The 27,322-nt window shown below is 46.6% G+C and overlaps 1 protein-coding gene across 6 annotated transcripts in view; it reads right to left on the minus strand.

Moving 5' to 3' along the window:
• Nucleotides 1–27,322, minus strand: part of LOC135377519 (nucleolysin TIAR-like) — a 231,867-nt gene that overhangs the window by 173,863 nt on the left and 30,682 nt on the right. For all 6 annotated transcript variants that reach the window (XM_064609993.1, XM_064609996.1, XM_064609992.1 and 3 more), the window contains one exon: nt 13,044–13,139. In XM_064609993.1, coding sequence (XP_064466063.1) covers nt 13,044–13,139 — 96 coding nt within the window. The remainder of the gene's footprint in view (nt 1–13,043; nt 13,140–27,322) is intronic.

Here is a 27,322-nt window from a genome sequence, read left to right on the forward strand (position 1 = left end):
CGTGGTTAACGACGAACAAGAAAAGAAAATGCATTATCAAGGCGCACAATCTTTACAAGATCTGTACATTGTCCTTTGGACGTGTGCTGAAATTTCGTCACTCGTGACACAGCGTTCCACATCCTACGCGGACGTGACGTACCTTACCAGTCCAACACACAGGTACAATGTAGCTTGGGACTCATGGCACGGTACCGACACTAAACTATAGTGACGTCTGCTTTGCTATTGTTACAGAAAGGACAGGAACTGGAAAAACTGTCGTATGGGCAGTGTTGTTACGCTCTTCAAAGAGACTTTAGAGCAAGGGAAATAAGATTTTCCATCTTCGGAGATGACCGATAATTTTCATTCTCGTTTCCGTTTATACCTGTATATTTGCAATCACAGCACATGACCTAACGACCTTCGTGGGGTCTCTTAATCTAGCAAGGTTCCTTCGGCCCATTACGCTTACCGCTCTGTGTTCGGATCCCACTGTCCAACCGAGATATCAGCTACGTCAGTCACAGCGACAACTGGTATGCGCTCTAAAAACCGCACAAAGAAAACAAGAAAGGAGTCGGTGTGCTCTGCTGTCCGCTCAGTGTTTTTATTGATCGGAGCGCGATACATCAACCAGCCGATTTCGGGCGATCAGCCAAACTACGGATGCAGGGAAAGGTCAAATGGTTTTCGATCAGCCCGTCTCTCCCCCTTGCGAATACAACACTCCTTCCATCCAAACTGCCCTAAACGAATGCGAGAGGTTCCTAACAAGAACAGAGTAGCCGGACGCAAGCTAACCGGTGTAGACTATCTCTAGAGACTAGAGTGTAGATTAGATCTCACCTTCTACATTGACAATGGGTTTTGCTGGCAGTGTGGCTGGCCCCACATCAAACCCTCGCTCCTCCCGGAATAGCTGTCATCCTAAATCTATCAAGTGTGGCATTCTCAAATCAACTATTTCCTGCGCTTTGAAAGAATCTTGTCTTCATCGCGTCGACGTTGCCATTTCTTCCCAGGTAAAATGACTTTTCCACGCTGGCTACCCAACTGAATCAATTCACAGGTCCTTGTGGAATTTCCTTCACTCACAATTCTTTTTTTTTTTTTTTTCGCAGCATCGTTCCTTTCTCATTTCATCAACGTTCCCACAAACTCTCTAATATCACACACCTTTTCTACGCCCGAAGTCCTAATGTGCTTTGCACCATAGTCCATGCGCAACCCCCCTTACGTGTCTTCTAAGAAAAATGTGCTAACTATACCGTAGTTCTCTAGGCTGTGGCGCCTTCTACGTTGGTCAAACTAAGAGATGTCTCAACCACCGCCCAAGGCTGCGTTCACACGGGACAACTTTTTCCACCAACTATGACCAATTTTGGAGTTGGTGGCAGTCGGCCGACAGCACCAACCTCCACCAACTCGAGTTGCTGGGAATCGGTCGCCGAGCGAAAACTCCAGAAAGTTGGTGGTGTTCTAGCCAATAAATGAGAGGAGCGTTTCAGCGCCTGTGTTTCTGTCTCTTCTTGTAGTCCCTGTTCGTCTTTTCGCGCTGAATCTCCAGTGAGGAGCCTTGCCACGTGGCTCGCGATGGCGTGATGTGATTTCGTTCGTGCCATACTACCTGGCATTGGTTCACATCCTGCAGGCGTAGCTGAGAAATATATATCGTTATTTTTTTGAACTAACGCAACGCAAACATATCAATAGGCATTTTTTAAAGTTAATGATGATCTTTGGGCGAAATGATTTAGGTTTGAATAATGGCAGTTGAAAAAAAAAAAAGGCACCATCAGCTGGATTCGAACCCACACCCTTCGAATGCCGTAAGGTTGTTTGTGGGTGGAGCTACACAGAGTTGGTACAGCTAGGGACAAAAGTTTACGGAACAAGGCACCTGTGTCTTCATCGGACCGGCCTCCTGCTAGCTATCAGGATGAGATCGAATAAGAAACGAGTGGCCCGCAATTCCATCCATCTCTCAGTATGCGTGTCCACTCTTGTTTGCTGATAGGTTGTCGCTCCATTGGAGAAATGCGACTTACCCGGTGTTCCGTGAACTTTTGTCCCAAGCTGTACATGTGAACGCGGATATTGCGCAGTCTCGAAGTTAGTCATCAGATGTTGGTTCCAGTTGATGGGAAAAGTTGCCCCGTATGAACGCTGGCTAAGAGAACTTGCAACCGTGTATAACAGACCCACGTCTTCTGAATTATACAAACCATTCGCCCAGTGTAACTGTCGGACATTTTTTTTATCCATTTTCTCCCATTATGTCTTGCCACGATAACTTTTCTCGTACCCGGTTCGAAACGGCGGCCATAATCCATACCCCAAGATGTGTCAGTAAACCTTCCTCTTTTATCACTCCGACTTTAGCTGACTTCATTAACCCGACTTAACAATGTTCCCTCCCCCAGCTACTCTCCTCGTTGTGACCTTTGCCTCTTTGTCCCTTTTTTGTTCGGCTTACTCTTGTGTCTGGAACTGTTTCTTGGGTAAACCGAACTGCCAGTTTGAGTCTCTTCCCGTCCACTTGTGTTCCGTCAGTGTCGTTTACCCCAAAACTCACGGTAATGTCTTCAACAACTACAGCTTTTCCCGCCGCTATTAATCCTCTTGTCGTACATTTTAATCCTTATACCATGATATTTAATCCTTTTGCCAACCGAATTAATCCTGCTTTCATTAATTTTAATCCTCATTTCACATAATTTAATCAATTTCTCATGCAATTTAATCCACGTAGCTATGTGTGGGCTACGTGACTATTTTTTTGTATTTTGGGACAATTCCCATGTCTACGGGTATTGCACATGTGTTTCATTATTAATGTGGGTTTCTGCACCATAATTGGATACTGTGGGACTGTCAATCTGGGTTGCGATATTGTTGGACTATTCCCAATTATGCCGCCGACGACAGTAACGTAGTCCAGATACACAGTCCCACAGTATCCCATTAGAGTACAGAAAACCACGTTTTTAATGAGAAGCATGGGTAATACCCATTGACATGGGAATGGTACCATAATATCGTAATTGCGATTGGCAGTCCCAGAGTATCTCATTACCGTGCAGAAACCCGCATGTTTAATTAAAAGCATGCGGAATACCCGTAGACGCCCTTAAGAGACCCAGGATATCGTAATCAAGATCGACAGTACCACAGTATTCCATTACAATGCAGAAACCCGCATATCTCATCAAAAGCATGGGTAATACCCGCATATATGGAAATAGTCCCACAATATCATAATCCAGATGTTGCAGTCCCGGAGTACCCATTAAAGCGCAGAGACCCGCGTTTGTAATGAAAACCATGGGTAAAACTCGTAGACAGTATCCCAATATGGTGCTGAAACCCACATCAATAATGAAAAACATGTGCAATACCCGTAGACATGGGAATTGTCCCCAAATACAAAAAAAAGTCACGTAGCCCACACATAGTCACGTGGATTAAAATTAATGAAAGCATGATTAATTCGGATGGCAAAAGGATTAAATGTCATGGTATAAGGATTAAAAATGTACGACAAGAGGATTAATAACTGCGGAAAAAGCTGTAGTTCCTAATAAATCTAATCTAACACGTGAAAGTCCCCAGTTGAAGCAAATCCAGGTGGTGCCTCAGATCGGATGACGCGGGTTTATTTCCAACGAGAGACTGTTCTGCTGGGCACAGTCCTCATCACCGGCATTGTATTTAAATCGAATTCCACTGCAACCCACTCGATTCCTAACAACCCGGGAATGTCAAATTCGGAACGTGTTGCCCTGGCTACTACGAAACCCGGTTTCGCTATTCAGGTAAACTCCCTCTGCGGAAGAGATAACGGGCCGTCGGAACAATGTCCAGCGTAAGTCGACATTATAGAGCTCCTGCTTCCTTTGATAAGAGACCCTACATGTCCCAAATTGCTGCCCATTTTCAGCACGACTTCTACGCAGGCATTTCAGAATGTGTTCAGTGTAATGCCCTCCTTCGACGACAATTTCTTTCACTTATGCGTTGGCACCATGACGCAACTGTGGGTATGAGTGATGCAGAAACGTAGGAAGAGAAGACATTCATTACGTGGCCGACTTCAGGAGCAACTGCGCGAACATGAAAATTTGCCGAAACCACTCAGGGAAAACCATCAGGCAGCACCAGCCGGTGGTGGGATTCGGTCCTACCACCTCCCGGTTTTAGCCTGCCCTCCAAGATACCTGTGCAGGGTTGCCAGATTTGGCTACTTTCTGACTGTTGTGGCGCCGAAATTTGAGCAATAGTGACTTGGCTATTTTATGGCTACTTCGGGGACACTTCTCGGCGCTTCCATTTTAGGTTCCTCTTAAAGTCTGTACGAGGTGATTTCATCGAGGCGACACACGCAATACTGAAGCACATTCACTTTGTCCCACGATTGGCAACCTTCTCTCAGCCGGTGTGATGTCCTGCAGCTTGGTTTGTGGCTGTGTGCTGGAATCTCAGCACTCGTTAAATAATCCTCCGGAAGGTAGACGTCGTCCACCGACCCGCCGCCGCCTCTCTCGTGATCATGTTGTCTCGCAAAGCCAAGCCACCAAATAGTCGACCCTAAGTCGACCCAGTCAACCCTCGATTTATGAACGGTTAACGTTCCCGGAAAAAAATTGTTCATAAATCGATGAATTCACAAATGGGGGTTTGAAATAAGGAAGGGGGAGTGCGTTGTCCCAGTGCATGAAGAGAGGGGATTCGTAAATCGAGGGTTCCCTTTCATTTTGCAATGACCGCTAGACTATATGCGCATCGTGTCATGCCTTTCTCTCTGACCTGGTGTACACCACTGGCTACAGAATTGGCTACGCACGAGGAAAATTAGCTAGGCTACTTTCTCAGGGCGCGTTGGCGACTTTTTCAGGATTACGACTGGGCAAACCTTAACTACCACCAATGGGGGCAGATCCAGAAGACGCCACCTACGGTCGACGAAAATGGCTTCCCGCGCAATGGTGAAAATAGTTTCAAGTACGATGACCGCAAAACCAACGAAGCAAGTGGTGCTGATCAAACAAGGCCGCGTGGCAAGACCCCAATTAAAAAGCGGGCACCAACTCTTTCACGGGCTTCAAAAGTATGGCTCATAGCGTTCAGCCTCCTCCATGCGTGAAAAGTCCGCTGTAATGCGGGCGGAGAAAAATTGAAAAACAAAACGGCCTCGTGTGGGCGACACCAACAGTGGGACGACCAGGGAAATCGCTTTAATTAGTTATGGCCGCACGGTCACGTTGCGGACCCGTTGCCTGGCGGGGAGCTCGACGGTCTCGCGTCGCTGGTCGTGCCCCACGTGCCTCCCAAGGACAGCGAGGGGCGTTCACGCTCCGCTTCGTGCGAAAATCCAGGTCGTGATAGTTTATGGCGCTTTCATTTAAATAACCTCACGCGCTTAAGTAAACCGGCAGGCAAAAAAAAAACTGCATCCTTCGTGTCCGCGCCATCCATTTGACTGGTCGACCGGCAGGCCCCGTCACGTGGGGACGTACCTTTTGTTTTGCCCGCAATAGCTGCGTCGGTTAAAATGCTCATAAGGATAAGTATTTCGTTAATTATGCAGATGATGCGATTGCACGTTTTCTTTTCTTTTTTTTTTCTGTTGAGTTAATATGTGATGCAGCCCTAAAAAGAAGTAATTCGTAGTGCCCTCGTTTTGGTTTTTATGGTTGGTGGTGACATACTTTTTTTTTTTTTTTTAGATGTGGTGGGGTTATGTAACATTGTTTCCTTTTTAGTTATCTTCTAGGCCGGCATTTATTGTAGGTGTGCTTATTGCACAAAATGTGTCGTATAATATGTCAGCTTAATGCTACGTCATTTAACTGTTAGCAACAATAACCGAACGAGTACAGTGGAACAGTGGCTCCCACGTTATATTGCGAATTTAAGTTTCCACGAATCACTTTTTCCTCAATATTTCAGTGTGAATTGAAACCGAATATTCGGGCAGCGGCTGGAACTTCTGTACGAAACTTCGTGGAAGGCGGAGCCTAGGGATATTATAAACGCATGGGACTATGACACGCAAATTTCGCAGTAATGCGTAAATTTTATGTAGTGATCCAGATTGCGTAATTGAACTATACGGCCACAACGAACCCAGACAGGGTCCATTCGATATACGTATAAGTTGTTAAATTCGCGGGCTCAATAATTCGCGAATTTGTGAGAAGCCAGGATCAGGCTATTATTCGCGGAACCTTAAATTCGCGGTGCTGCGGTGCGTCGCCCTGTCTCGTTGGGGTCCTCCACTTTGAACTTCCTGGAAGAAGCTAATAAAAGGTATCACAACTGGGTAACTCGTTCAAATTGTCTTCCTTTTGAGAACTTCTGAATTAAAGGGCTGCGATTAGGGGGTCCTACTCGGTTCGTATCTGTGTCATTGCCGAATTGCCCTGTCTCCCGTCATTCTTGTCATCGCATCGAGCAGGTGCGATTGGCGCTCGATAGTGATGCGGCAACTTCTACAAAGGCCTATCAGCGTGGCAGAGTGCATACACGCTTGATGGACGATCCAGGCTTACAAGGAACTGGAATCACGGGACGCCTGCATTCGCGCGGGATTCGTAAGTAAAGGCTGGACAACTGTCTCCAGTTGCAGCGGCGAACTGAACACTTTGCGAGGCAATGCAGTCTAATAGCGTAAGAAACCCGGTGTACATAAGTTGCCTCAGCGTCCTGGGTAAAATTTCTTACATATTTCGTTCTCGTATTTTTCTGTCATTTGTTTGAATATTTCGCGGGACTTTAAATTCGCGAAAAAAAAAGGGCGTCCGCGAATTTCGGGGAAAATAGGTCCTCGTGAAAATTACTACTTATACAGTACATATATATTGTGGTTTACTATTTTCGGCGTCCATAGTTTCTGAAATGGTTCCAAAATGGCAGGATTTGGTCAAGGCGTGCCTTCAGGTTGCAGAAGCTGTGCCAAATGCTGGCTCTCTCTAGGGAAACTGGAAAAGCAAGGGTTACTACGTTGCTTGGACTGAATAACAGAAAACGAGTTTACTTTGCATGCATTATCCGGATCTGATTGACTGTGACTTATTTTGTCCTACTTTCGGGGTTCAAGAGATACAACGAATTACTGTACAACGGCTCCGGCTAATGGTTGTTCGAAAAAAATAAATCCAAAACGTACAAAAGACTACATAAGCAATAAGCATCAATCAATCTGCTCAAGATCGCAAGTCGGGGAACTTCCACGCACGTAAATCTCCGTGCGGCAAAGCGCATTGCTTGTCACAGGCGAACACAGACTTTTCGATGACCGTGTGTCGAGCACTGCCATTTAAATTATGATCAGCAAATAAGTCGCTGTATATAACGTTTCTTTTGAAATAACAGATCGGAAGACGCGCTGAAATTAAACGTATTCGAGATGGGCAGCAACGAGATCTTTCCTTTTTTTTTTAGTTCGACTTCACATCCGGCATAAGGCAACAACAGAGACGCTTCCTTACTTCCATGAAACGAAATGAAAGCATTAACATGAAAAAAAAGAAAAAAAAGAACGGAACTAGCGCAATGGATGACACAAGAAATCGGCCGATAAGGAACCAGGCGCACTGGCCTCCAGAAAAGGACTTCCTAAGTGCATTAATATTAGAGGCTGCCAAGGAGGGAGAGAGATTGTGCAGCAAAAAGGGGAAAGGGTAAAAAATTGGAGTGCACGAAGACCCCTAAAGGTCGATAACGTCAACTTTTCCCTCTCGATACGCGTCAACTGAGCGATCTGCCCATCACGCAACTATAGGGAAGAGGGGAGTGGAATCGTGTGTTTTGGGACAACTTTACAGGAACTGCGCCGAAATTTGTCTTAAACGTCTGTCTGTCTGTCTGTTTGTTTGTTTAGGGGCTTGAGGAGGGTCGACCGGATTCGAACCCGGTTCAGCTCCCACTCTTGGCGCGAAAAAGGCGTTCGTCTTAATCACCCCCCCCCCCCCCCCCACAGTGGTGTCCTTCAGAAGTGACCGCGTTGTCGTTAGTGGAGAAAACGTACCACACCCCCACGCGAGAAATCACTACAAAGCACAAGGCATGAGCACTGCATCCGTGCCGTTTTCAAGATCACTCCCACTAGCCTTCATCTCCAGCAACACATTGCACTATAACTGCATAGAAAGAGTCATCCAAGGCCTTTGCCTTCACCCACTGTAGCGTTCACCCAATGTTGTACTTTTTCAGCACATTATTCAGCTTGCGCCGGTTACCTTATGGGCGAAACATCACAATTAGAACCAAGCCACTCCAACAGGAGCGATATTTCTTCAAGCATTAACACCTGAGCGTGAGGTCCTGGGTATTGTTTTCCCAAAGGGATGTCACGTCAACGTATTTCCTATCGGCATACAACTACAGGATACCGCCACGAGCACGTAGCGCTTCAAAAAAATAATCGAGCGCCGTACCAAACGAAATATATATATATATATATATATAAACACCCGCGCAGAGCCACCTTGGTAGTACTAAATTGCCAGCGCACAAAACCTAATCAGGCTTCCTCGCGATGAGTAACACAAATGAGCTGCCCATAGCAGATATCCCAAAGACCAGCACTGTCGGGCTTCATTACCCTATACCTGCTGCCTCCTTTGTTAACGCTCCTGCATAAACTGAGCTGACAGACACCTCGGTAACGCGCCGCCATTGCACTCCTTCGTCCGCTAATGAAGCTACATCCATCACGGGGTTGCCGAGCGGAGCCTACCCCACACGACACCGGTGATCCAAAGGGTGATCCGTATTTACGCAGCGGAGTCGTGTTACAAAGCAAAAAAAAAAAAAAAACGATGATTCCTGATACTATCGTACGTATTAAATTTCGCGGCAAACACGAAATAAAAAAGTAGCTAAGGGAGTAGATCTATAGGGAGGGGTGACGACATTCCTGAAGGTAGAAAACGAGACGTAAGAGTAGGGGACAGAGAAAGCACTTAAAAAATACTTACTCTTTCGTTTTTTTTTTCTTCTTTTTTCTGGGGAGCAGGGAGGAGGGTAACACTGGGTGGAAAGGGCGGTCTGCCCTGTTCTACGAGCACGACAAATTCAGCAACAAAATTTTCTGTGCGCCCACCTCTGCGCAAAAAGGCACTCGGATGTAAACAAGGGACGCAGTACCAAACTGTACCCCAAGGAAGGAAACATTTTCATGGTATCTTTTTAAAAAAATGCTACGCGTGCGAGGAGTAAACCTTTTTTCGAGTTTGCATTCCCGGCTTCACGTTGATCCCCAAACTATTCGCCTCTGCGAAAACATGGACACATCACCTCACTGAGGCAAAAAAAAAAAAAAAAAAAGACGGGACGGCGGAATGGACCTTCCAAAACGGGAATGTCGCCCTATCTTTAGGGGACTCCATCACGGAAATTTCGCTGGGTGTTCACGGAGCCTCCCGTGATTTCTAGAGCTTTCTGGAATTGTAAATGCCGCAACAAATGAAGTTGTTGAAAGCCGTAAAAAGAAATTAGCAGACATCTTGTCAGAATATTATATAACTAGTACAGTACTCGGCCGCTATACTTCGGGACAAGTTAACTCCTGCAGGTCAACTCCGTCCACAAATCTGAAGACGTGATTGGCTTAGACGGACGCATATCGCTTCCGAGTCACAACATAGTGCGCCCGCATGCTTCGAACTGTTGCTCGTACACTGATCACGCTGCGAAAGCACCCGTCGGATATGATGTACTTACTTACATCACATTTACGTGCCAATGTAGATTAAATAAAATATTCGCGCTAATAAAACATGCCGATCGGTTTCCCCGTCCGCCGCCTTCTCGTATGCCCCAGAGCAGTCTGGCGGTGCCCCACTCTGAATGTGCGGACGACATTCTCTGCGGGCGGAGATACACCACCTCTGTGCCTGCAGCTCTTGAGTTGTCTCGGAGTATAGTACAGTACAAGGTCTAAACGGGCTAAACACAAGTTTCACTCGAACTCGTGGGAATAAAAACGTGCTTATTTTATTTGCCGTCGAAATCCTACATGTGTGACGTCGCACTGTGTAGCGCGTAGTACGCTAATTCACATCTTACGCATTAAGCGAGTTAAACCTTCGCGTGGAAGTGCAGAAAAATTACAGAAGACGTAAATAGGTAAATCATTAACTATTTATTTAAAACGGGACAGAGTTGACGCGATACCTACGAAAGCCGTTCTTGAGGCGAAACTGTTGCAAATGCGGAGCAGCGTGTCCGCGAAGAGTTTCCGCTTTCCTCAGTTTTTTTTTTTTTTTTTTCAGTCTTCTAATTCTTCAGTGCTTTTGTGTCCTGCGTTTTTATGCCCTCCCTCAAGTGCGGAATCTCACAGAAGTGCTAAGACGCGCCAGGTGAGGAGAGTAACGTATCGACAGAAATGTAGAGCCTCTTAGTTAATCTCTAAACATAACAGCACGCGGTTAAGAACAATATGAGCGCGAAAGATTAGTATTATGAGATACACGACTCGTTTTAACAGTGCCTGCATTGATTTAATCCGCGCTCGTGGAGTTTCAAAATCCATGCGGCTTTAAAAAAGTGACAAAACATCATTTTCCAACATGGACATTTCAGAATCGTCTTTTCTTGATCCTTTCTTTCATATACTGTCGACTTTCACAGAAACTCGACAGAATGTTGGCAACTGCCGCCACGACACCATGGCACCTATCGTCACCCACTCGCCTCGGCAAAGCAGAACCGCCGAACAAGGTGGATGGTGTTGGGCAAGCTATTGCCTCACCCCCCCCCCCCCCCCCCACACACACACACAGAGCTCACACGACAGACTACACCAGATTACGGAACTTTTTCGCCGTTCGTTTCCAAGTTCATCATAAGCATCTGTAATATCAGCTCCGTGCCCAGTCGTTTTACAGATAACGCACCACGAACCTCTTTTGCTACACTTACGACACTTACAAATTCAATTCGGGCAATTTAAAGGCGGTTCGTGCCAAACAGCCGCACGTGCGTGCACAAAAGAATGTCGATTCGTTCCGAGGTATTTTTGGACTTTTTTTTTTAATTGCATAATTGCCTAGGCGTAGATTAAAACGGATAAATCAACTGTAAGTAATTTAGTAGACACTCAGCCCGTGGATTGCGACAATTCCCGCGGGTTCGCGCCCCACTGACGCGCAATACGTTGGATGGCATTCGGCTGCAGTCGCACATTCCTCTCATTCAATTAGAATTTCGACCCCCCTTCATCGGGAATGTTCGATCAGCGGGACCGAAGCAACAGCTGTGCTAGCGTAAAAAAAAACAGCTGCATTCAAATAATTAGCTTATATAGCGTCGTGACGTAGACCATCGACGTACCTCCATGAAAAATAATGGGATGACGTGGCACAGCCGAAGCGGAAAGGAGGATCTCAATGGAGAAAACGGTAATGCGTTGCTTTTCGACTGGTATGCCTACATTTTACGTTTCTGCGTCCCTTTACAGTACAGGCGACTCGAATTGATGAAATGTTAGATATTAGGGTTGGATGATGACAAGTAATAAGGTTCCGTACGATTGCAGAAGCGAGTGGGTGCAGACGAACGTCGTGTACTTAAATGTGCACAGTGTGGTCCGTGTCTTTGGAGGCGAAAAATGCAACTTGGCTGCAAGACCTCACGATCGGCTTGGCTCGAAAGAGGGAAAGTGGTGGGGCAGAGACGTAATGACTTCAACCGCCAAGAACGGCTAATAGCGCGTGTAGTTACATATCTGCTTTTTCTGAACGCGATGAAAGCGATGGGGTTTCCGCTCGTCATAACCAAAACATCCCAAGGCCTACTTTACGTGAGCAGAGCTCGCCCGTTTGAGTTTCGCATGATCAGTTTCTCTGCCTCGTTTGCATCTGTTCAAGAAAAAAAGAAGTGCCCAAATGCGAACGGGCATTGGAGATAGATAGCGCTGAGCGTCAGGATAGCGAGCAGTATGGGCACATCGAATAGCTAGTCCATAACCGGCGCTATGTCTAAATTTCACTTCGCGTGACGCCACGCTATAGCATTTACGGGTGTATTTATATTTGTGCCAGGCCAGGGCATAACATAATGCTGAAAAACAAGAAGAAGAAGAAGAGAACACGTTTTGTTACCTCTTCTTACTGGTGGCCGGCGCCCTTTGAATCCGTCAGTGTGATGGAAAGGCGCGGTGAATAGCGAGACGAGAAAAGATATACGAGCGGTGAGCCGGCAGAACGCGTCGACCGATTCAGCAGATGGAGTGTCGCTGCCACTTGATCACTCCTGTCCGATTCCCTTCACATGTGGAGAACGAGCTGACAAGCCGGACGGCAGCGAGGCAAGCCCTAAACGCCTGTTCCGCCGTAAATCGCGCATCAAGCGCGGCGATAATTTAATTGTTACTTCTCTGAACGTTACCTTACTTTCTGAGTTGTAAAGGGGTCGTGACATATTGCCCCAAGTTATGCCGGATATATGAAAACAAAAAAAAAAAACGATTATTTTTCCACCGATGTTAATCAGCATTCCAAGTTTTACAGAGAGAGGGTGATAGACATAGTGTAGAAAATCTGCACCGCGAATAGCGAAACTCATTCATCTGCACTCAGCGAAACTCGGGCATTTACATCAGGGCAGGCATCCCCTCCAGTGAGGCGTCCGCGGGCGGGGTCACGTGCAGACGAGAGCCAATGAGAATGGCCGAGGCTCTCACTTCTCTGACGTCAAATATGCAGCGCTACATCGGATACGTAGTGCCAAAAATGGGTTACCCCTAACCTAATACAATGCTAAAGAAAGACAATGCGAGCTCGGGCGCAGATGAAAAAAAAAGGTGTGCCGAGTTCGCAGAAAATAAGCGTTAAGGGACCGTGGGGCGACGAGCCAGATGGTTTTTCCTCGACAAACATCTCTAATACTACATCAGCATTCAGATCAGAGCAAAATCTCAAAAAGCCCTCCCCATCGTACATCGGAAAATTGATTCACGTGTAGCGCGAGGAGAGATTTTCAAAGACTTGCAACGACAGAAAAGGGAAAAAAAAGAAAGTAACGCTGGCTTCCAATGTTTGAAGGGCACGTACCTTTCCGAGGCAGTGTCTTTTGTTCATGGCTAGCAAGGCAGCGGCGGCCGCATGATGGTCTGTGAATTCCACGAAGCAGTAGGGGTCATTTCCGGGCTGAAAAGAGAATGGGATCTAATGTAAAAGAGAGGACACACTGCCGTATTGTTCGAAAACTCAAGCATGATGTATACATGAAAAACGTTATGATGTACACGTTATCCATCTAGTGACCACTTTCCAGACGGATAAGCGCCGCAAAACACGGTTCACTTTCAACGAATCCAGACACTGTTTTAGAAAGGAATCGTTGTAAACGTACGGCAAAGTAAGACTCGTTCTTTCTTGCCGAGCGGAACAACAAGCAGGCGTCATGATAGACTACGAACATAACCCATAAAGAACATCGAGACAAATCTATTCATCGTTCACGAAGTAGCGCTTCAATAGGATAGCAAACAGTACACGTCAAAAGATACACATCGAGAAAATATGCACGCATCAAGTGCAAGGAAGCTGAGAAGTTTATTTTAGAAGCCCTTGTGCTGCGCGGCGAAATGTTGCGCAGGAACTCACGGTGTTTCGTCGCTTAAAATGGGGTCCCGACTCTTTTCGAAATTTTCCTAAGACAAAAATCCGAAGGTGCTTACCAGAGTATTCAATTTCTGGAAAATTTCGGAGGTACCTTTCGGAGACCCTTCGAGAAACTCCCAAATTTTCCAGCAATTAAGAGCAGCAGTAAACACCCCCGATATGAAAACTCCGAAAAGCCGGAACCCGACTATTAAATGAGATCCGTCCGTATGGAGGGCTTCGCAAGCTGCCAGCAGACCCTCAATTGATGCAAGGTAGCTGAATGGCGCTCTAGAGAGGCCCTTCTTGACTTGCTAAGACCAAGCCTCGATGAATTACGCCGCCACCCTACTGTCAGCTTTATCAACCTCAAGCCGTCGCAGAAACTCGTATTTCACCGCGTCTCCCGGCAAGAATTAACAGCGCCATCCATCCCGGCCGCTGGTAAAAGAAACAAGGCCGATTCAACGGCTTATCGTTAAAACGACCACAGCTTCCGTTCTGCCTTGCGCCGCGGCTGGGTTCCACCGCCTGCGGTCGGGCCGCGAGTCCAAGGTTCTTTATAATTTACATAGTTGCTGGAAAACCAGGGATGTGTCACATTACATGCTACTGCCCGCGATTTCTCTTCTAACAAATGGAGTTATTGTGTGTGTGTGTGTGTTCGAAAACAGGAGGGCTCAGAGACCCCCCCCCCCCTCGACTATTTATGCTGCAGTGCTTTCTAAAGGCATTACCTATGTGCAAAACCGGCAAATCTTGTTCAGTCTAGCAACGTGCTACAGAGTTGGCGTCAGCGGGACGGATAACTGGCATGCACTTTTCAGCATAATGTGACAGGTGAAGCACTTAAGGCTATTTCACTGTTAAGAATAACCACGCTACGATTTACTGTCTTTCGCCGTGCTCTGCTGATCATTTTTGAGAAAAACTATCCACACCTTAGGGTATGTGTTTTATTTTTATTACATTTATTTCCCGATTTCCTGGGAGTCACGCTAGACAAAGTGACGACTATAACCAAAATGTCTCGATGTAAATCAGTATATGTCCGATGTGCAACCGTGCTTCCAAGAGCTCGAAGGGACGGTTTAAACGGTAGAAGGGATGAATGTAGAAAGAACGTAGAAAGAAGCTCATATGGCTCTTTTCACTGACGCACACACTGCATACGAGCAATTAGCTCCCATCAGCTCGAAGCAGCGGAATTTTACGTCGACTCCGACTGTAGAGCTCACACAAAGAACGGGTGTACATTGCTGGACAAAATTTGACGGGGAACGCCCTCCGGAGCATTCCATCCAGAGAGTGACACGCTAGCAGCGAATGGTACCTTATACACTTGCAAACAGGTGACTGGGTTACCTAGGCAGATGTCTAAGTCCGTACGGTCCCATTCGCTGCAAGCGTGTCACTCCGAGGAAGGAATGCGCCGGAACGTGCTCCGTAGACTTTTGTCCAGCACTGTACACTCTCCAGTGGCTATCGTCAACGAAATACTGGAAGGGTTGCTTCTAACGACACTTTGAACTCTGTTGTTCACACGCAGCCAATCGATAAAGTTACTGCCACCACAGGAATGAAATCCAATTTTCATGCTACCTATACGGAGCTGAGGACGGTTGTCCTACTCCAATAAAGAACATCGAGTCGCGTCCGTCAGAAACGATGATGATGATGATGATGTGTTGATGTTTTATGATGCATAAGCGACTATGGCCACGTCGCGCCAAACAATGGCGAAAGTCGTCAGAAACTTGAAATGTAATCCCACATTAGACTTCAGACTTCTGTATATTTCGTATCGTAATTCCGTGAAACACCCAACTGCATGTGCAGCGGCAGTCGTCACCAATCCTGGAACTGTCACATTAAAACGTCAGCAGCATCGCTTTTCTGTCCTACACTATCTCTCCCGCTCCGCACTGTATCCGCAAGTACTGCAACACTAGCATCGATCCCAAAGCGGGGGCAGGGGGGCTAAATGTCGCAGAAAAATCCACCACTGCCCTAGAAACCGTTACGAGGTTCGATCACCCCTCTGGCTTAGTCTTCGCATAGCAGATACCAGCAGCCGAGATCATCAATATTTTTATTTTCTAATCCCCTTCCGCTTCGATTAATTGACTACCCCCTCATAATCGATGCATAGCGTAACATGTACGCCTATGTTTTTTCTCTCTTTTTTTTTTTCGGGATGGGGGGACATAACGCACGACAGGCAATTTATTCTTGTGTGGGAGGAGATAGTGCGAAAACTTTGCGCCCGCCACCGAGGGCAGTGGGGCAAGGCATCTACGATGAAGCTCCGCACTTATTTCAATAGCGTGTCGTCGGATGCGGAACAAGTTTTCAAATTCTGTTTCAAACCAAAGGACTGTGACACCGGCACGGGAGATATTTTTCGCACTGCGAACGGCATCAATTGTCAGGCAGACACTACTCCTATTGCAACGGGAACTTAAAAAAAATGTGTAGTGTGGTTTCACGCAACGTATTAACCAATAAAGTGCCGCAAATATTAATGATTGAATGTTAACGATATATCGCTAGAGTGGCACGAACGGTATACAGGGACCACTTCTACGAGCTCCTGAGGCTGAATGCAGACAGGCTAGACAAACAAAGTGTCACCACTGACCATATAGTCCCGAGGTAGGGCGTGCTCCAGATTCCACGCATGGACTGAGAGACGAGCAAAAGTACGCTTGTCTCTCCCCTTGGGGAATGGAGCTTCTTTGGGATGCTTCAACGTTCAACCATGAGTGCCAATGCAACATGGGTAAATGGACCTCAACGTAGCTCTAAACATATACGCTGCTACACTCATTGTGCTAAGCTCATTGTGAAATCAAGCCCTCCTGACCAGCGTAGACCAGTCACAGCATGCAGGTAGCATGAACCTAAGAGACCACTAAGGGTGGTGCCATCTGTGAGCAGCGCGAGCGAACATCGGGGTCTTCCGGGTCGTAAGTGACCATCTCACGGAAGAGCGCATTTTCGGTTCCGCGTTACATTTTCGAAGTTTTCACCAGCTCTTCATCACGGCTATCAAGGTACTCTTTCTTATAGGTTTTTACTGGACGAGGCTCAAACTTCTGCTGCGCATAAAAATACTTTCCAATCCTCCGATCGGAAAACGAGGCTGATTGCTTCCAATTTCCTTCTCAATCGGAGTAGAGGAGGAGGACCTCAATAATAATAATAATAAACAATAAAAATAGTTCGCAGCTTTACGTCACGAGATAACTCCCCTGTGTAATACGTAGTGCAATTCAAGTAGACAAGGGCCAGGCATCAGGGTAAGGCTCATTCTCTGGACGAGCAAATATGGCGCGCAGGAACTCTATCAGACGGTTTTAACTCATCGATCGCAGCAAACTACAGGAGCACACGCCGCCGCTGTCTAGTTTGGAATGTCTGTATATCAATGCGTGTACTACGCAACGTGGACAAACTACACCGCACGTCGGCTTTAAACCCCCCCACCACCACCACCCACTGCTGTGCGTTGGGGAAGTGGCGGATAAAATGTGTGTGTCCGTTGCGTATTCACAAATCAGCTTGTAACAAATCACAGACTTTCACGCAGAGCCTGGTACAAATTCGTAGGCAAGTAAGCCGATTCATGGCAGCTGCGACTGCATGGGCATGTATTTTTTCTTCCTATTTTTCTTTTTTTTTTAGCACCGAGCAGATTCCTTCTCAACATCTTTTTTGTTTTCTGGTACCGTACTATATTGGGGAGACAACAAAATACTTCTGAACTGAGCACATCCCGCGACGAAATCCGTGCTTTCATTTCTCTTCCATCCATCCATCCAAAGACTGTCGATTTATCCGAGAACTAAGACCGTTGCCAACAGAAGATATCGATTTCTAGTCACCTCGACAAACAAGAGCTCTTCGAAAAGATTACGTCAGTTTATCCGGAGTCACAATTTAGCGGGAATCGTTAGGAAAGAATGGTAGTACTTCGCATACCATGCTTTTTTTTTATTCGTTTCTTTCTTTCAAAGGCTAGGGAGGAAGGTGGTCGTCCTAATATCTTCGCCTCAAGGAACACAACCACCCGAAACTGGAGGCAATCTCAAAAGCCTTCACAAGTTCACTATGTGTCTCAATACACGACTTGAAGCTATCACAACCACCATTAAGTAAGTAAGTCGTAGTCGTCGCTGAGGGCGCTCACGAGACTGCAACTAACAGAGTTTCGAGAAGGAGCGCATCGATTGCCATCAAAGTAATTCCGGGTCGGAGACAATTTATATAGACCTCCTCCGTGCCTATGTTTAAAGCAATGCTTTAAAAGAATCATTACAGAGGCCCCAAAAAATGAGAGAGAGAATACAGCGAGGTTCCGTAAATAGCCCCAATAAATACTCGGCCCAATGGAGTTTCTTAACGAGGCACAAGCGGCACGGCAATAACAATGCTCTAAACGGCTTGCTCCCCGCGTTTTACCCACTCACCCGCATTCGAAGAGGTCATCGCGCGAGCCATTTCGAACTTTCCAGTCACGGCGGAAACGAGAAAGAAGAAAAAAAAAGGGGGGGGGAATGCGTGTATCTCGAATCAAAGTAGAAAGTCATCGTCCATAATTAAGCCCCGACTACGTGCTTTAATTGGCCGATTCCATTTTAATGGGAGCGAATGCATTCGGAGCTACGGCTGGTCAGCTTTCGGCCGTTGCTATTCTTAGGCGAGTGAGTTGTGTGCATCCACTTTTTTTTTTTTTTTTTTTCACAGAATATGCGATTCCGGCCCTAGTCGAAGCGCTGAAGACGAAAGTGTTGATTTAAACGAAATGGACGGGAAAGCGCGCAAGCTTACGACTTAGATCAACTAGTAGTAGAACGAACAGAAAATCATCGCAGCAGCACGCTTATATGACAGAAACGAAAAAAAAAAAAAAAGAAAAGCTCAGTATAAAATGCATTCGCCTTGGAGGAAGCCTGCTCCTCAGATGGGACATTCCAAACTTTAATCACTTTAAAAAAAAATCTGACCTTGCCATTAGTAGACCTGGACCGCCACTAATAACCGCAACAGCCAAGATTTCCGGAACACAACATTCACCCCATGACAGCTCAAGTATTAAATGACGTAAACATTATATCCTTATTCTGCAAATATAACGTGCTCTATCTGCAACTTTTTTTTTTTCTTAACAGCGTGTTTACGGCAAACACTAGCATTTGAACGGTCCGGTTTCAGATACGTGCAGCCGTTGAACACTCCCGCAGCCCTGTGCGCTGTTTCAAGCGACAGACATTGGAGAACAACAAAAGGTATTTCCGCTCGACACGCGTGTAATGAGATGAAGAGCTGAATAAATTGTATTACAACCACATACATAATTACACGGCAATGGATATACCCCAAGGCGAGACAGGATACGAGCCCGGCTAGGCAATGATTGCGAACTTCAATGCTGGGGACCCGATTCATCAATCTGTCACCGGGTGTTTGGGTTCCCAAATGTCAGATGCCGTACCTAAATTAGCCGAATGACGGCGACCATAGCTACATCACGATGTGCAGACCATACAGGGCGTTTCAAAACAAAACGCGTGAAATGATGTTTCTTAAAAGAAAACACGGCCTAAAGGTACCGGTCAACAGCGCTGTACTCCAGGATTTTTTTTTTTTTAGATTTTTATGTTACTGCTTTTACTTGGGCGTGTCGTTTCTTACTCTTCAAATGAGGAGATTTGAGAATTTCCTGTCTCCCCGTCGGAAAGGGACAAGAACAACCTTTTTTTAAGAAAAGTCTCGTAAGAAGTATATCGTTAAAGCACGACTGCCTTAAATGTGGATGGAGTTAAACGACGCACAGGTGACAAATTCCTTGCAGGAACACCCGCAGTGAATATGTCGAATTCTTCCGGTTCTGCATATGAAAGATCAATGAACTACGGCTAATGTGTGCGGAAGCGTTCTCAATGACTGCTAAAGCAAAATGATTTTTTTTTTTGATTGCGTGTTAGCGCCGCGAAGCAACTGTGGCTATGAGCGACGTACAGATGTGGACAGACGGAGAGAGGACAGCAGGAAGGAGTGGGGGACAGGGGGATTAGTATGCGTCCTGGGCCGACTTCAAGGGGAACTGTGCCGACATTCGTCTGGAAAGTCTTCGGAAAACCCAGGGAAAACCTCAACTAAAGCAAAATGATACGAAGATCATTTTAGCGTGCACTGACATGTCAAGCACTAGTCCATTTGTCACGCTCTTCGGGACGAAATGACAACGTCAAATACAACGCAAGTTTCTTTTTTTTTTTTCTTCTTCTTCTTATTTACAACGAATATTTGTCTAGCTCAATGCTTGGCAGACGCCAGAGAACTTATCTGCTAATTCGAGCGCGCGCACACGCCACAAAGAAAGAAAGAAAGAAAGAAAGAGAGAAAGAAAAACGAGCCATCGGTGAACGATAACTAGCCAAAGTCTTACGAGTGCAATTTATTTCGATCACGACGCTGCCCACATATTCGACAGTGCACAGCTCGTACATGCGAGCGCAAGTTAGAGCTCGATCAACCGGGGTGGCTTCCGAGGGAAGGCGCGTTAGAGACGACTCAATAACGCTCCGGCACAGGCCTCAATCGGAATTCACGGAGCGGAGGAAGAAAGAAAGCGTGGATGGCCTAATCATGACTGATGGGCAGATTCGCTCTTTCGACGTGTCGAGGCAAAATGGAAGGAAGCTGCGATTGGTTATACCACCGGAGAAGTATATACCAATGCATGGCATAAGCACAGCTTGGGAGCCATAACGAAATATAAGAACGCACATTTTAAGTATAATACCCCCGTCACACGGGCATTTCGATCCTTCTCGAATCCGATCTGCATCGAACTTCCCGAGCACGCTCGAGTTTTGACGCTGCTACACGGCCACTTTCAATGCGCATTGAATGGTTGACCTGTGCAAATGAATAAACGGAACTCATTAATTTCGCGTTTCCTATATAAGAGCGATATTAGTGGTAATTTATCGTATACCGATGTAAGCATCATTTGTAGCTTCGCACGCATGTCCGTCTTAAGTTATGACAGTTCACCGGGGTCGAGGATGCAAATGGCGGCCGTCGAGCCGTCTTGAAATTCTCAATCCTGTTATGGGAACTGTCTTGAGTCAAGCAGGATCAAAGTTCGATCCTGCTTGGAAGCGGCCGTGTAGCACCATCCGATCTGCATTGGGTTCAAGCAGGTTCGGTCGAGCAGGATCGAAAATGCCCGTGTGACAGGGGTATTAGTCTATATCAGTAGCGAGCTTGAACGGATCGGAAGGGGTCTATACGAAAACTATGCGATAAAGGAAGCTACCAAATCAAAGATCAGCAACGTGATGTCAGCCGCCTAAAAGGAACAAGGCGACCGGCTTATCGTGCTGTTGGAAACGTTACCGTTTGAACACCTTCCGATCTACTAAGACTTGCCACTATTTTAACGAGCTACGCTTTCAGACGGAAGAACTGCGTTTCCTCGCACAAGATGGAGACTATCGCACGACATTTTGGCACGCCAATGACACTTTTCCCTGGAACGACTTTCCCTTCCAGAGAACGCCCGCCCATGCACGGCCTCTGTTCCAAATCCTCCCGTGGTCCCTAGCGACCTTCCTTTGCTTTCCCGCTCTGGTGGTTGGAACTTCTAAATCCGTTATTAGGGATTCGAAACGCGGGCCGCCAAAGCACAGCCACTTCCGCCAAGAATGCAGCGTTAAAACCAAACCCGCCCCGGATGACACCTTCCTTCTGACGAGCGGCTGCAGTAACGGAAGGGCTGTGATTTATCGCCCGCCCGGAATTATTCGCCAAAAATAAGCTAATAGTAGGTTCCTCCGTCTAAACTGCCCGGTAATGGCGCAAAACTTCCTTCATCGACGCCTTTCTCTTCGGCGTTATTTTTTTCTTTCTTTCGAAAGGAAAATGAGACCCTTCTGCTGCTGGTGGTGGAGGCTTATTGTTGTTTCAGGGGGCACAAAGAAACGGACAATACAGAAGCTAGAGTTTCTCGGCGAGGAAAACCCTCAAATAGGCTAATCGGGCCACCAAGACACGGCATTCTCGTATGAACCACAGGCGCGAATGGCCGGTTTCGTTTCTTTGCTTTTTTTCCCTCTCTCCCTCTTTTTTTTTTATCACGCCTAGTAACGGCCTCAGCGAGAGGAGAGTTACGAGACGAGAGCCATTTCTGCTTTTAGCGTCATTACAGCGGGGTATCAGGGGAAGATGATTGCATTTTGGCAGAAAACGGTCAACAGGGATGTCAACCTCCAAAACCTGAGTGGCACGCGTTCGTACGAGGGACACGCAGTGTTACAGTGTCTTCGGCAGTTTACGGCAATTTTGTTTCTTCCATTCCACTGAAGGGAGGGAAACACTAGCTGTCAGCATAAAGAATGGATATCTCTTTACTATGTAACCAGGGTGTCTACCAAACAGCAGCCTTCAAATTCCCTGACTTTTCCAGGTTTTCACCGACTATTTCAAGCGAATTCCCTGGCAAAAACAAAAGGGAACTTGGTGCCTGCTCATACGTTTTGATACCAGATCCAACATAAAACAGACCATTTATTAAGTATTAGTGAGGCTACCCTACTTTTCTGCGTCAGAGCTTGTCATACTGGTGAACTGCTACTCGCAGTAACGTTGCTGCGGCATCGCCTCTCAACCACCGGTCGGCACTTGCGAATTCGCCGTGCATCATCACGGCACTTGTCTGCGATTTTCCCTGACTTCAGCTGCTTTTTAGCAAAATTCCCTGACAATTCCCTGACTTTTCCAGTCACATCAAAATTCCCTGACTATTCCCTGTTTTCCAGGTTGGTAGACACCCTGGTAACGTGCTTAGAGTTCATCCGGACTGAACAAAAAACAAACAAACATCTTTATGATTATTGGGGAGTTTCACCGCCAGGGGCGATACTCTACCTTCTACACGGTGGAGAAATATTTCGCAATGCAGCTTTGGCAATTAGCATTAATACGACAAGGCGGCGTCATGCAACGCTCAGAAGTTAGGCGATACAGAGACGAGACAACGTTTTGGGAGACCATGATAGAACATGCGTAAACTAAATGTGTGTGCTAGGGCACTGGCTCTCAAGTAACGAATATTTCGCGGCGAACCTAGTTGGAACGGCGCCCTGTCACACGGCGAATTAGTAAACTGACATTTGTGTTACTTAACGGTGGACACCTGTCAGACGAGCTCTAGCTGACATTCCTAACCAGCGATGTTCATACCGCTAACCAAATATCCTTTCGCATACAAGGTGGAGAACAAGTCACATAATATCCCAACGATACAAGACCACCACTCGTCACGAGCAAATGAACTCAGAGCGTGTTTTTTTATCATGACGGAAGAGCTACAACTAAACAGAGGACACAAGACGAAGCGACGCACACAACAGCTCACGATTGTGGTTTACAAGTCAGTTTAAAGCCTAAGGTAAGTAAGTTTAAGATAGTCTGTGTGTTGATTTGTGTGTACGTACAATAAACCGCAGTCGTGTGTCAGCTGGTGTGTGCGTCGCTTCGCCTTGTGTGCTCTGTTCAGTTGCAGCTCTTCCATCATGAACAAGTACAGACTACACCAAATGCCAACTCTCATCCAACACACGTGTTTCAATCCTTCGTGACCTTCATCGCAGCAGTATTCTTTTTTTTTTTTTTTTTGAATGGGGGAGCAGCGCATCCGTTCTGAGAAACGGCGCCCTGCTACAAGGACAGCGTCGCAGCGATGACCAACCATCGGAACCTGCTTCAAGCTTGTGAAGCACAATTATTCGTAAATACACGCAAAAAAAAGATAATAGTTACCATATATTGGAAGATAATGTCTACAGAAATGTAACAGAAGATTAAAGCTAAGCGAACGTAGAGCAGAAGCAAAATATAAATGGAGTTCGTCAGCAACGGCGTAAACAATCTCTGGGTGCGAAGATACACGCGACGAGCGCTCTGTAGTCGATGCTACGCCGCTTGTGCCCTAAAGACCGTTAGAGGCCTCCGTTAGGCGAAAATGCCAGTTATCGCACAAGGCCGTTCCACTGTCGTCTGACAGCGACGCAAAAAGGTCTTTTATCCTGAATGACAGTTCCTAAACTGACATTTAGTGTGTCGTCTTACAGGAGTACTATAACTCAACCTTCTCAAGTAACGAGAAAAAATATAACACGATACTACGCTTTATGACAGGTTTTGATCGCCTTGCAAGTTCCAATTTACATCTGTGAACAACGATCGGCCAGTGTCCTGATGGAAGGATCGAACGATGTAGGAAGAAGCACGACGGGAAACATTTATAAACTGAACCTTACATATCTAAAAACTTGGAACACGGGTTATGCATCTATAACACATCAAATCAATACAACGAAGTGAGCTCGCGGATTAAGTGTCAGCTTAGCGGTACCACCCGATCTCTGTACGCTAGGCGAGTAAATCAGTACGAGTAGGAAGGTCGCATATCCGTGCTGCTTTCCTTTCATATTAGAATGTGACACACATCTGCGTTCGAAAGCTTTCATAAGCTCATCCTGTAACTGATTACCAAGATACAGTAGGCTGCTCCATATCCAGTTTTCGATATTGACACAGACCCGGTGTTACTTTTTGTCCCACTCCACAAAATGTAGTACCCTGACACTGAGAACGTCCTTTACTCGGAAGATTTACAGCAAACCGCTTTCAGGCAAGAGAAATACCATGTGCTCCCCGACAAGGCAAGACTGTTGTCGCACACGATTCAGCCTACGCTCATCGACCTGAGGCCACGCCTGGAGAGAAAACTCAAATTTCGTCTGGTGGATGGCTCGGCGCAGCAACCGAACGACAACCGTCGCACACATCGTACACAGAGCATTGCCGTACACTCACATGCTCGAACATGGGATTCGAACGGGTCGTGCCAGAGAACGACAGTACCTTTCGGGAAAGGGGGGAGAAAAGACACGACGCACGGGGAGGATTCCCCACAAAACCACGTGACAGAGACCACACACAATAAAAAAAAAGGCGTGGGAGGGCGCCACAGGGCTTACCCAAAGCAGCAGCGGCGAAGGCCAGGACGACAGAGCGGCCCACTGCATCTCGCTGGCTAGCATGTGAGACTGGTGAAGTCTCAAATCCGGGCAGACAGAAGGTCCTAGACGCACGCACCCACCGACCCACCGACCGCCACCGGCAGACTGCGCTCGGCGACGGCCGCGCCGCGCCAGGATCGAAGAGAGAGTAAGCGCCGCGCTCGGTCTTTGCGCGCAAAGTCCCCATCACCCCCTTTAACCCCCCCCCCGTTACGCCAGGTTCAGCACAGCCGTAAAAGAGGGGACGTCCATTTATTCAGGCTTCCGGACCCAAGTCGTTCTGCACCCAAATGGCAGTTCGTGAAGATTCCGATCCACTTTTGGAGGGGGGGGGGGAATGCACAACGATTCCCCTGCCACGCAATGGCCCGCATAAACTGGGAGGAGATACGAATACGAGGATAGAACGTGTCCTATCACTGGTCGCGCACAAGGGAATTTATACATTCGAAACAGATGTGCCCAAGGAACGAACCTTCGCTCACTTGGTGAAAGAATCTGTAGAAAGTGCTGGATCGTTACAGATAGAAAAAAGCGATTGTAGCTAGGCTTGCAGAGTATTGCACAGTTCGCTTTATGTCTAATTTACGGCCATTCATTAAATACAACCATGAATACCTGTAGAATACACGTCGCGGTCCATGAATCGAGCCTGTTAGAAACTACTAAGGAGGATCTCGATGTCTCAATTGCATGTGTGGACGACAGCGTTTTTAACCCTTTCCTCGCGCTCCCCACAGCTGTCCAATAAGATATCTATTCGCCAATTAAATAAATGCCAGAACAACAACAGAAGGATGACACAAACGTCAAATACGTGCAGCGAGACACCACTTCGAAATATTATGAACCACGCTCGACAAACGCTTTATAAATACGTAACACCAAAGGCTGTTACTGGCCAAACAAATTCAGGAAGCGTTCTTCTATTAGGCTGTATTCTTTCACAACTTCTTTAGAAAAATGCAACTGCACTGGTTGTGCCCTGTAAAGCGTGCTTTGCCGGCGCAGCTCAGCTTACGCTAGGAGAAGCCGCATTACCAAACGGATTGGCAACTCCCGCTTCAAACTAGTTCAACATGCAGTCACTGCGATACACGGTCTTGATCGAAGACGCTATACTTTTTCACTTATTCTGTAGAGAAAAAAAAAAAAACATTCCATCCAGCATGTCTTTACCGTAGGCTTCAAGGACAGCAATGCAAAATAATGGTGGTTCGCGATTATTCCGTGAATACTGCTGTCTTTTCTTGCATCAGAATATTTGCAACCCTCGCCTTGACGATTATCGGTCAGCCATTCCTATAGGCAGGTTAATCAATGTACTTATATAGATATATATAAACAGGGGGTTTAGCATGCGTCCTGGGATGACTTCACAAGGAACCGTGCCGTCATCCGCCTGGAAAGTCTCCTCCTCGCGACATGCGCCGTGTTTTAATGAAACCGTATGTGTGAATAGTAGTGAATAGAACCGCAAACTCCGCAAAGAACGTGCCAGAGTCGAGCGATTCCACGGAGGAATTTTCCTGGGCACGATAAATATTACGAATGTACCAAGCGAATCCGCGAATCCTCGAATCCTAGGCAGGTAATTCGAGATTCGCGAATCCGAATCCCAGTGTCATAAACGGCGAATCGAATCTTTCGAATCCACCAACCACGTTTGCTCCTTTCTTTTTCAAACTGCTGCCTGCGGAGTCCTCCGAAAGCCTGATTGGCCGACAGGTGTTTTCTTGTTTGTTCGTTTACATTGCTCTGGACTGAAAGAGTTCAAGCAGAAACTGTTACATTACATGTTTAAAAGTAACCTGGCTTTGCTTTTGATTGTTGCTTAGTTTTATGGAAATAACTCAGACTCGAGAATTTATATTTATGAACAACATGTTAAATAAATTACGTATAAGAAGAACTATATGGGTATATTTCCTCCTGAAACTGAAGCACTATTTAATTTGTTAGGTATCATATTCTACTTCAAAACACTTTTCACTCGAAGTGTTTTTTTTTTAGGCTCTTTTTCAAGCAAGGATTCGAAAGATTCGAGATTCGTAAGATTCGTGGATTCGTAGAACTTTCCTTGGATTTGGATTCGGAGTCGAAAAATTTTGGATTCGTCCCACCTGTAATAAATATTAAGCGGGTACGCCCTACGCGCGGTCCTCAACTAACACGAAATCGGCATTGTTGGAGGAGCAGAAAGCCTCGCGTTCCTGCAAAAACCTTCCCGCCATGCGTATATCTTAGTGGTCACTCTCTTTGTCTCGCTGCGAAACGTCCTTCAATCGAAACGAGAAATAAAACACCGCCCCACGAAGCTGAGCAGACTTTTTCTTTTCTGACCCGCCGTCCTGTTTATATCAGTCGCGCCATGAAGCAATAAATTATCCCAGGAGCGACACTGAAGTGGGCATGGCAGCCGTGCGCCATAAACGCCAAGAACAACATTCCGCGGCGCACCACACGAGCCATGTAAACTGCAAAACGGCAGGCGAGCGAACACGCGGAGCCGCCATCCATCGTATTCGGCCAAGCAGACGTCCATTTGAAGAAAATTTGACACGTGACGCGCACACTACTTCGTTGCTGGCCGCTTCGCCAGAGGGGGACTCCAAGAAAGCGGTCAAC

Source organism: Ornithodoros turicata, chromosome 1 (genome assembly GCF_037126465.1).
Source record: "Ornithodoros turicata isolate Travis chromosome 1, ASM3712646v1, whole genome shotgun sequence".
Lineage (NCBI taxonomy): Eukaryota > Metazoa > Arthropoda > Arachnida > Ixodida > Argasidae > Ornithodoros > Ornithodoros turicata.